This window comes from Callospermophilus lateralis, chromosome 11, assembly GCF_048772815.1.
Source record: "Callospermophilus lateralis isolate mCalLat2 chromosome 11, mCalLat2.hap1, whole genome shotgun sequence".
In the NCBI taxonomy this organism is placed as follows: domain Eukaryota; kingdom Metazoa; phylum Chordata; class Mammalia; order Rodentia; family Sciuridae; genus Callospermophilus; species Callospermophilus lateralis.
The window spans coordinates 69,231,236-69,243,453 of NC_135315.1; the positions used below are offsets into that span (position 1 = coordinate 69,231,236).

Genomic DNA, 12,218 nt, shown 5'->3' on the forward strand with positions numbered 1-12,218 from the left:
ACAAAAAAGAAAAGCGGCTTCTTAGTGTTTATGCAGCTGATTAAACTGGGACAAAACCCAGCTTTCTACATAAGCCTGGTGATCTTTTCCCACCAAACCGATCTCATTCATCTTTTTCCCCATTAGATAATCTGGTCCTTCATAGATGACCATGGCAGATGAGCATAAGACAATCAACTTTTTCCTTCATCACAATTAGAATGCTGCACCTTGGGAACCCTTGGAGTGGTAAAATTCATTTTCGTGAATGAATATTTCACTTTAGCATACACAAAAATGTTTCATCACTTTTCATTATACTCAGAAGGTATCGAATTTAATTGGAAGCAATTAGAAATTCTAACTATGTCCTCTTTTCATTTAAAGAAAATGCTTATCTTTGGTTTAAAATGTCTCAATTCTGGGATTTAAATGCTTGGATTGGAGAATTTCCTTTGGCAAGTTAGGAACAACCCACATGGTCTTTGAATCCCCTCTCTACTAAACTTCAAAGTCATCTTAATGAAATCAGAAAGAACTACAGCATTGGAGAGTCTTGATCACTAAGTCAGTCTGAGTTCCTGAATTCTTAGGTGACAGGGATTCACGTGGTGCAGCAGATGCAGTGTGGCTTTGCTCCTCCCACATCCCCAGGGTCCTCCAGCCTTCCTGTAGTGGCTCCAGGAAAACTCAGCTCCCCACCTCCCCTTCTGTTTCCTGTGCCAGGGGGCTTCGGGAAGCTCTCCGACTTCTGGTGGGACAGTTCTGAGTTGGTTTGCACACGATTGTACAAACTGTCCCCTGGAATTGAGCTCCAGTTGTCCTAGAGCCCTGGCACTGAACTTGAACCACATTGAAATGGGCTTTCTCTCTTTCCCACGTCATTTCCCCCCATCTCCTTGTGTGTGCTTCCTGGAATTGCCTCCCCAGGAAGAACAGTAACAGAACCAACCAACAAACCAACTACCACGCCTATGTCCTTCCTCAGGTCTGATTTTCAGGCAGCACATATGACTGTATTATTAAGAAGCCCTGGTTTTGCCTTGGCGACCTAATCACAGTGTCCCCAGAAGTTATTCAGATAGGCTTTTCTCCCGATAATCCAGGAGACTGACCATGAAGTTAAACACGTTGAAACATCAGAGCATTTACCTTGACCAAGCCTCTCTTGAGGCTCAGAGACAGGTTCTAGAAATGAACTTGTGTGGTGGTGTTTTTATAAAATTGCAAAAGACCATTTTAACTACCATCAGGTAAGACCACTGTGCCTTCCCAGCCTGTACTCGGGTGGTGGAGGTCACTTTGGAAATCTGACCAAGGGGGAAATTCAGCAGATAATGCACATTTTAACTGAAATTTGGGAAGATGTTACAGAAGATTTAAGTAAAACATATGCAAAATTATAGACTCCTGATTTGGGTGAACATAGAGTAGACTTTCTGCTTTTAAGAAATTGAGAGAACATTTAGATTTAATAGTAATGGCATAAGAAACAAAAGCAAAAGAGTGAGCAATAAAGTCAACAGAAACTATTCCCCTGTCAGGAGGTAAGTTGCAAGTGAAGCATTTGGCACTTAAAATGCAATTAATTTAGTAACAAGAATAAATCACGATAAGCTTATGAGTTACTTGATAATCCAATTAACAAACTGAAATGAATCATACAATACATTGGAAAAAAATTAAATATCTCAATTATTTGACATCAAATACTGATATCGATGAATATAATATAACTTCACATTACTATAATGAGGACTTGATGGCAAGTTGTTTGATGAGTGTCATTTATTCAAAGAGTTAAATTGGACATTGTGCAAAAAAATCTAAAAACATACAGATCACATATGCAGAAAACTTTGTAAAGGCTTCTCAAATTTGATAACAATCCAAAAGTTTATGTCAGGTTTTGGCTTTGATACTGAAGTTAGTATTTATAATTCTAGATTCTTTTTCTTAAACTTAGAGCCTCCTAAGTTGATAAACTTCCAAGCCACTTCTTCCCAAAGTGTCTTTAATAATGAAGGTGATCTATTAAGCCTTTATCCTGTAACAGAAAAAAGCAAGCTGTTGTGCTTAATATGCCAGAAAGGGATACAGACAAGGACCCTCAAAAGGGCTTGAGTATCAGCGTGAGAAAACAGCATGACATCTTTCTGATGTGATCAGAATCATCGTTTATAATAAACTAAGAATATATACATTTATACAAAGAAAAAAATTACACACCTACCACATTTGCTAGTGACTTGCAAAAAATGTCATATGAGTTACAAAAATGATCACCGTGGAAGAAGGAACATAGGAAGAGACCCTACACTGGGCCAGGGTGTCCCGTTCCACTTTAGGGTTAGGGACGAATAATAAGACAGTGTTTTACAAATTGCAGGTTGAAATCTATTGTCAGTAAAAATTAATGTAATAGGAGGTAGCAATCATCTATAAAGAAGAAATAAAGATTAAAATAGAAGCATCTAAGGGGGCATCACACAGCATTTTATAACATTTTTGTGTGGATGGGTGGTTGTGCAGGGTTATAACGGTAACTGGCATTTCTTAACTCTGGGTCATAGTCCAAAATATTTGAAAAATACATATGAAAAATACAGGAGTAACTACAGATTGAGGCACAAAAGTATAACAATGACAGGGACAGTTTTCAGAGCCCAATTTGGCAGCTGATCATTTGCAAATCCATTGGAATTTGGAAGGCATTTTTCTTGTAGACATAGTGTAAGTCATGATTGGAGTCTTGGGTGAGACTACAGAGTCTGTTTAACTCATAGGTAGTATGGAAATGACAGTATGGTTTTATATGGTAGGGTATGATATGATTAATATCATATGGTATGGTACGATAAAACACAATGCAATATAAAAGACTACTGTACTGATTCTTAGTCCTTAGCTATAACTGCCAGTTCCCTCCCCCATTCTCTCCCATTCAAAAGACTTCTGAGTAAACTGTTTGAAAGATCATCTAAAATAATAGAATTTCAGTCATAGCATATGAATACATTTCACAGCATAATTTAACATTTTATGATAGTTTGAGATTTTACATTTTGTACTGCCACTAGCTTTGATATGATATAATTATTACCTAAACCTTTAAGCCAGATTAGAACCACTCACCCTTCCTCACTATCATCCCCCAAAAGAACAAGAAAGGTACTAAATAGGCTAAAATAAATACAACTTTAAAACCAGGCAATAGTTAGATCAAATGGCATATTTGTTTTAAGGTATAACATTTGTAATTCTATCCTTAAGATAACTCTACAGTGTTAAAGTTGTCAATGCCTCTAAATAATGAAGCAAAAGAATAAAGAGTTATATGCAACAGCCAAGCTTAATAAAAATCTGCAGAAGGCAAAGTCATCTTTCATGAGAGCCGCAGAATAATAAATGAGCCTGTAATCCTCTGGGCTTACTTTGTCATGTGTTGCAACAACAATAAGGGGACCACATCCTGATGGTTATTTGATTTCAATACCATAAGAGTATCGATTTCAACACCTTACCATTCATATGTTGGTTATACATAGCTATATATATATCTTCTAGATAAGTGTGTTCAGAGAGGAAGAAAGGAGGGGAAAAAATTAACACTAATGAAATACTTTCAGAGTGTGGTGCTCCACATTTTGTCACTATGTGCATTATCTTAGAACTACAATGAAACACTGTCTATTACTATTCTCACATCACAGTTGAGGAACTATATTAATTTTCTGTGACTATGGTAAAAAAAAAAATACCGCAGACGTAGTGACTGAAAACATCACAAGTCTGTATCTTAGTTCCATAGTGTAGAAGTCTGAAAGGGGCCTCTGTGGGCTAAAGTCAAGCAGGGCAGCATCCCTCTGTGGAGTCTTCAGGGGAGAATCCATCCCTTGCATTCTCTAGCTTCTTCCCATGTCTTGAAGGCTTGACTCTCTCTGCCTTGACCCTTCTCCTCTACTCTCAAAGCCAGCAGAAATCAGCCAGGGTCCTTCCCACACCACATCTCCTTGGTTTTGCTTCCAACTCTCTTCTCCTTCTTAAAACCAGCCAATGTGCAACCCAAACTCCATCAACAACCTTAATACCTGTTTGCCATGCAATTCCCGACACATTCAGATGTTTTAGGGACTAGGGTGTGGCCATTTGGGGGCAGTTTTTTCTGCCTACCACAAAAGCTGAGTTCCATTGAGTTTAGGTACCTGGGCCAAGGTCATCTAATGCGTAAAAGTGCAAAACCTGGGTTCTCACAAATTTGCCTGCCTTCAGCTCCCTTGATCTATTCAATATGCTTTGCTGTGCAGTTCATATGTCTAAAACTCTCAACAAGCCCCATGATTTAGGTCCAGTCAGGCAATACATCTCTTGCTCAATTTGACAATCAGCATGTTAGATACCATGCTAGTGCTAAGTACACAAGGATGAATAAAGCACATCATTCTCTTGGGAGAGTGAAGAGTCTGACAAAGGAGATCCCAACATCCTATTGTTATATACTATTGCAGCGTGTCGTTCTGTCAATCATTTTGCAATGTATTGTATACTCTGTTGGATTTATGAACAGGTGCTATAGGCACTCAAAGTCGGAGGGGTTCGGACCAAGACAGGGAGTGCAGCGAGAAGGTGGTCCACATCAAAAGGCTTCTCGCTAAGGGTCATGCTGTGTTATGGCCAGAAAGATGAATAGAATTTCACTCAGCAGAGTGAATAAATAAGGTTGCAGAGGGATTCTTGTGGAGAAGCAAGTTTTGGGATACACTAGGGGGGGAACAAAAGGAGACATGAACAGAAGTGTACCCAAACAGGAGTTTGGATCCAGACTGCATGAACCCTCAAATGGCATAGTAAGGAGTCTGAACTTTTACCTTCTGAATGGGAAACAGAAACCTGGGACATTTTTGAGCTAAAGAGGAGCATGAGCAGATCTGGCTTGGAAATGTGAGCTTGCTAGGGATGCAGAGGAGATGGTTTCACAGCAGTTGGTCTTGAGAAAAAGCAAACCAACCAGATGATCTAACAGCTACCTGGAGTGCTAAGTTTCCAGGTCGGCTTTAATTGTGGAAGCTACATATTCCTTTGACAATAAAGTGTCCCCTAACTAATTATAGGGAGTCATTTTTATTCATTTACTTGGTGAATATTTATTAAACATCCATTGTATGTTGGGATTTGTGCGAGGTGAATAATCAGTTCACAATTGTGAACAAATAGATATTACCCAGTTTCCATGGATCCTATATTTCAATAGGGAAAATGGACATATATGCCCAGAAAAACATGTAAACACAAAAATAATAAATGAACTGAGTGACAGTTGTACCAAAAGAGTCAAAGAAAAAGCTGAGAAGGAGAGTCCCAGAAAAGGTAGTCCCCTGGGCACAAAAACTACTGACTGACATCTCACCTGAATGTGCTTGTTAAAACATTGAAATAGGGCAGCCACGTCTGTCATAAATAAATTCTCCCAGTATCCCCATCTACCCCTCGCTGGTGCCTGGGCCACACTAGCTTCTCCCTTCAGACTCCCTAGAAGTCCCCCCAGAGTAGCAACCAAGGATTCAATGCTTGCCCAAGGAAAGCCTCCAAAATCTTGCTCCAGCTCCGTGACCTCCAGAATCCTTTTCAATCATTAGACTCAGTCACCACTTAGTAGATCAGTTAGCTGAGACATAGGTGGAGAAGAAGAAAAAGTTTCTATGGCACCCTTCTACCAAAATGGAATCTTTAAAGGAAATCTGTTGATATGACACTTAAGACTATGCTTTAAAAACAAAATTAAAGGAAAAGTGTAAAAATAAAACCTTAGGGAAAGTTTACCATAGGTCAAATTAACTCCCTATCTTGTTAGAGTTCATCTAGAAATGTTCTGGATGAGACGGTCACCTTAAAGTTAAGACAGAAAAAGATGAAGGTGCTAGCCACCTATAGAGTGGGAGATGATCATTCCAGAGAAAATTGTGTTTGCAAAAAAAGAGAGGAAGCGGGAACTTGATATACTTGTGGAATTTAAAGAAGACCCAGCATGGCTGCAACTTAGCAGGAAGGCAAATTAAATGAGGTGGGAGATTGGCTTTTCAGTATTCTACAGCTACTGTGGGACGTAAATGAGTTGCAGAGCAAGAAGACCAAAAGCTGCTTCAAGGAGCCATGTGAAAGATGGAGGGAGTACAAACAGAAGTCAGATGTGACCTATGTGGCTAGGAGAGTTTTCAGGATCTGGTGATGGAAATGGGATTGGGGCATCGGGAGGAAGCCATGAACTTCTAGGTTGCCAGGGTGAGTTATTATGTGGGAAAGTTTGTGGAAAGAGTTTCATGGAGGAAAAAGAGAGAGGAGGATCTTGAACTGAGAATCATATGCTTGAGAGTTTAGATGGAGCAACAGATGTCAGCTCGTGAGAAAGAGAAAGACACGGAGTTGTTGTCCGTGCAAGAGAACAGACTGTGTCAGAGTCTCTGTGAGTCCGGGTGCATGCGGGGGCGGGAAGGGGGGTGAAATTGAAGTGTGCAGATGCTCTAGTCTGTCCCAGTTCAGCACCTTCTCTGTCAGTGAAGAGTTGTATGAACTTGGACACTCAGCTCCTCTGTGCTTCACTTTCCTCATTAGTGAAAGAGGGTGATATGGTGTGCATTCTGAACAAGTTAATATGGGCAATTCTAGGATTGGGCCCGAGATGTAGTCAGTGCTGATAAATCCACCTCCTGTTGTCATCCACAGGTAAGATGAGGATACAGACTCTCTTTTGGATTTGGAAAAATAAAGATCCTTGAGAATCTTCACAATGGTGGTTTTAGAATCGAGAATGGAGTGGACTAAAGAATGAAGGGAACTAATGAGATTAGAACAGCTGGTCTACCTGACTCTGAAGAGTCTGGCTGTGAAGAGGGACTGGAGATGCAGCGGAGCTGGATAGCTCAGCAGGGGTTTGATTTCTTCTTCTTTTTATAAAAATATTTATTTTTTAGAAGTAGTTGGACACAATACCTTTATTTTGTTTATTTATTTTTATGTGGTGCTGAGGATCAAACCCAGGGCCTCGCACGTGCTAGAGGAGGGATCTACCACTGAGCCACAATCCCAGCCCCATCTGATTTCTTTTCTTACCTATTTAAGATAGAGGTACGGGCATTGAGATGAAGACAGGACACACATGAGGGCTCTGTTGGCTTCCAGGAGCCACAAATTCTCCTTTCTTGCTCTTCTTCACCTGCTAAATTTTTTTTAAAAGTAGCTTGGCTTTTCTCTCCCTTATAGCTTCCACCCTGACACCTGAAACAGGAACTGGCTCAGTTCATCCTAGGTGAAGGAGTGACATGGCCAGGGTAGAATTTTAGCCAGGATGTCTTCCAGGTCCTAGTTTCCAACCTGGAGCAAGCACAGCTATTACTGGGAGATAATCAAAAGGTATCTCCTAGGTCATTAACCCAATAACTGAAATTCATTAGGTAAATATGGATTTAAATTGGACTGTGGAGAACAGTGAGGACCATAATAACTTGGGGGTGATTTAGAGGAGAGGAAACCTAGTAAGGTACAGAGGAATATGGACAGTCCAACAGCAGGCTTACCCAAAGGGGGAAGTCAAAAGGGAAGTGAGAGGTGCCAACAGGTCCGCTCTGGCCCTCTTCCAAGTTAAGCAAGGCTCCCCTTATCATTTGGAGAAATAGGCAGCCAGTGGTTGGGAATGAGTTCCTACTCACTCACTTGTATGGAAGCACACAGAGCACAGGTCATGCTGTGTGCAAAGAGGCATTGCATTCATTCTATGGCCTAAGCATACACTTTGGTCTTCAGGAAGTGAGGCAAGGATGGGCAAGGACTGGGGACCTGGGAAAGAAAAAGAAGAAATAGATGCATGCCCTTATTAACTAGCCTCCCCATAGATGTCTGCCAGGGAGAGGAAGGGGGCTGCACCAAGATACTCAGGAATACACATTTATTCATTGCGCTCAGAACCTCCTGCTCACACAGCAATCACCTTTCCCATCGCTTTTTGAGCTCATAGAAAAGTTTCATTGTGAATGTATTCATATTCATGGTTTCACTTATTCTTGACTTTTTCCAATTAAATGTTGAGGCTTAAACTAACAAACAGATAATATAATGAAGGTTAATATTGTACAATGCCTTTAGCACATGCCAACTTTTTCTTCATTCACAAAAAGACCTGCTTTGTTGTGTAGGGAAAAATTTTACCAATGCTCCCTGAGTCATCCCAAATTGAAGGACTGCCTGTCTTCATTGCCTCATTAGGATACTTGACAATAATTCACAGATCTTTGGGGACAATGAGCAGGCTTTTGAGTACTGCCTGGAATAGTGATAAACACCATATTTAAAAAGTAGTGTTACATGATTCCCTCAGGCAATTAGGCTGCGTTGCTTGCTATAAGCTGCCCTGCTTCTGTCCCTACAGAATAAGCATTTGGTCTCTGCTCAGAACCATCGCGTTTTTCCTTCTCCCCTCTAGGTAGGTCACTAAATTCTTTTGTGAACGGTGGGCAAACAGCCATTAAAAAAGAAAGAAAGAAAGAAACTAAATGTGTATGAAATATAGCTCTTAATATTTCTCTAGAGCATCAAGTCATATTGTACAGAATTATAAAATACTATCAGAAAAGGGCACTTTACATACCATAATAGTCATTTTTTTAAAGTTCAACTTGGCAATTCAAAGCCACATTTAATTTTCTTTGAAAATTCACACATGGCAGGAAGATATTACTCTTTGTGGCTTTCAAGTCTCTTTCAGGGAATTGTAAAATGACAATCTTTTAGAATTAGCACTTTTCCCATAAATAGACACTAAATGACTTATATCAAATAAAGTCACATATGCATTTTCATTAAAATAAATACTAAAATAATAAGTAATTTTCCTATATAGCTTTTCTGGGATTCATGCAAATTAGACTTCTGCGTTATAGTTTGGTATGAATCATTTGTAGTTCTTCATCTTCACTGATAGGTGGGGCTAGTAATTTCTGCTTTAATTATAATATTTTAGCATATTAAAATCTATATCTAGATGGAGCAGACGCTTCAAAGCTTCAAAACTGATGAAACTGCATGCTTCTCTTTTAAGGGAGAAAGCTGTTTGCATTAATATGTGAAATACACTACTAAAACACCCCCTGCTGATTTCATAGGATTTTGCAAGGAGTTATGCATAATTTTCTGAAATTAAAAGACTGAGGATTAGATATTTATGATGATAAAAATTGAATCTCAAGAATTATTAAAAGCTTGGAAGATTCTTCTAAGATGGAATTTTTATTTGGTTCAATAATTATTTAACACATACAATGTTTTTCAGAAAGCAGTAGAATCAAAAGATTTGTCTTCTACACTCAGCTTCTTCACTTACTATCCGGGTGATAGTGAGTCACTAAACATCTTTGTGAACCAACAACCCAGAATTGAAAAGAGAATTAAGAGAAGTAGCAAGGGACATTGCTGGGTGATGGGCCATAACCTCACAAATAAAGATTATTGCAGATGGCATGGTTTAAGACAAATCCCTATTTAGATCTGGGGACAAATTCTCAGGAATATACAAATTCTCCATGACACTGTGTTTTTGCACTTTTGAATTTATTTTTAAAATAAATTTTAAAAGTTGCTGTTAATCTTGTAAGAAGTTTATGTGTTTATATTTTGGGTCATCTGAATATCCTCCTTATGACTTGAGGCAGTAGATGTACTCACAGCAGAATTGATACCAAATTATTCAATTCAATTGTTTTCAAGTTAATGAAAATAGACATAGGCAGACTTAATATGTAACATCCATCTTCTCCCAAATGATAATGACAAAAAATTTGAACAAAGATTTGTTAGTATTTTGAATCCAGAAAACTGATGAGAATATTCAATCAAAATGTGGCACACTATAGCACTGATAAGTTGAATTTGAAAGAAAAAGGAATCCTGCCAGCCAGCCAGCATTAAGAGTAGTGATTTAACATCAATCATCATTGTAAATTAACAAGAGAATTGGTTTTGGCTTTGTAAGTTTGTATAGATTTATTGTAATTGTGTTTTAAATAGTCATATGAAAATTGTAAGTTTAAATTTATACCTAGATTCTTATTTATATGTATTTAAATAGTGCCATAAAACTAACCTAATTCATTTAAAAAATAATTTAAGCTGATACAGTAGTTGAGAGATATGGCAAATAAGACAGGAACTCAGATGAAGAAAAACTCAGGTTGCCTTCTTCATGTACTTTGTTATGTGACCCTGAGCAGCTCACCTTCATTTCTTCACAGTAAATCTCATTCTCATAAAAACTGTGATGGGAAAACAAAATGGCCAAGATAACATGAGCGAATGTTTTCCCAGGTCTAATGTGTTATGGTAGATAAGACCTCTGGGTCGAGAGTTCAAACTTTCAACCTACGTTTTTGATGCCCCATCAGGCAAATCTCCTTACCACTAGGGGGTCACATCTCTATTTTCTAAAGCTAGAAGCTGTATCAGATTATCTCAGAGTTCTAAGTAAGAGAAGGTGGTTGGGGTTTCCACTGGAATTTCAAGGGACTTCTCACTTCAACATCATAACCACTGTTATTTGGTTTTCCAATAACTTTTTAAAAACTTAGTACACTGAGGTTAGTATTACTTGTCCTATTCCACAAGGCTGTAATAAGTTTGTTTTTTTTTTAAAGTATCTGAAAACACTTTCCAAAGTCTAAAATACTACAAGACAACATTACAACAAACTCAGATTAAAGATCCTGACTTTTATTCACGATTCTAAAATTAGGCAGCCTCCAGAACCACAACAGGTTCAAAGAACTCCAGCCAGCAACGTCGTTTGGCAGGATTTATGGACAGAAAACAATAATGAGGTACACAGACGCCTGATTACATAGATGTTTTGCCTTATTTGAATCATTTGTCCGCCAGCAGTTTACTAGAGCCCTGCTGTTGTAATCAGCTGAGACTCAGCTGTTACAAAAGGATACTCCCAGATTAGGTTTTCAGGTTAGGTACTACACAGGGCCACTGTTCCCCAGGAGGGACTCTAGAGTGGAGGCATTCTCAGGCGAAACTCAGGTTAATTTAACATGAAGAAGGTGGGTTTCTCCTCCATGGGATACAGTGTGAAGGGCCGGAGGAACTGCATTCTTATGCTGGCCCTCTCAACCAATGTGCTGAAATGAATCGCAACCATCTGCCACCGAACTTGTATTGCCCACCACTACTGAGTGTCCGCCCGGTGCCCCGCATTCCACCAAGTTCTAACTTCGCACTTGGGGGCCTCTCAATCAGCGCCTACAACTCCGAAGTCGACAAGAGGGCCATTTAACAGATTAAGGACTGAGGCTGACAGCAGTTACCTCCGTGCCGTGCAGCACCTGCGAGATGAGTTCTTAAAACACCCAGCCAAGAGGGAGTTTTGCCGCCAGTCACCCGCATTCTACCTGTCACAGACCCGCACCTGGAGCGCAAAGGCCTGCAACGCCCCCCGGCGACCGGACTGCGGCGCTCCCCAACTCTCCCACACCCCGCCCACTCGCGAGCATCCAGCCCCACGGACCCTCCACAAGCTCAAGGGCGGAAACCACCGCGCACCCATCCTGCACCGCTCTCCGTGGGGCACAGCGCGTGCTCAATCAGCACACCCGGATTTCCTGTCCGTTCTGGTAATTTCCGGGGAGGACAGCCAACCAATAAGGAGAGCCAGGAGGCGGAACCTACTGCCTCAGGCTCCTCCCCCGCCGCGCGTTTCGGAGGTGGGGGCGGTCCGGGAAAGGCCGGGTGGTGTGTTGTGGGCCTAATGGCTGCCTCCGGGAACCTCAGCAGCTTCCGTCTCCCGCCGCTGCCCACCATTCGAGAGCTCATTAAGTTATTCAGACTGCAAGCAGCGAAGCAGCTATCCCAGAATTTTCTTCTGGATTTGAGGCTGACAGGTGGATGCATTAGCCAGTGCAGCCCCGTGGTGTCCCCGGTGCCCCAGGGGTTGCGGCGAGGGGTTTCGCTGGGACCTCGCCGGCGGGTCTTAAGGGACAGCCCTGTCTGTGTAGGTGGGCGACCTGCATTCGGTTAGGTTCTCACTTAGCTTTGCACGACAGAAGTCCGGAGTCCCGCGGGCCCAGACACGTGAAGTGTGATGTCTGCACGGAGCCCGGCGTGCTGGGGTGTCGGCGCGCGAAGGCTGGCGGTGCGGGCGCTGAGCTCCCCACGGGCCGGGGCGGTGGAGTCTCGCTCACTACGCTCCGCAGCGG

At 41.0% G+C, this 12,218-nt stretch overlaps 1 protein-coding gene across 1 annotated transcript in view; it reads left to right on the plus strand.

Annotated features, from left to right (window-relative positions):
• Positions 1-11,710: 11,710 nt before the first annotated feature.
• LOC143410057 (dimethyladenosine transferase 1, mitochondrial-like) overlaps positions 11,711-12,218 on the plus strand; it is a 43,344-nt gene continuing 42,836 nt past the window's right edge. Inside the window, exon 1 of the mRNA XM_076870731.2 lies at positions 11,711-11,903. Coding sequence (XP_076726846.1) covers positions 11,771-11,903 — 133 coding nt within the window. The 5' untranslated portion in view covers positions 11,711-11,770. The remainder of the gene's footprint in view (positions 11,904-12,218) is intronic.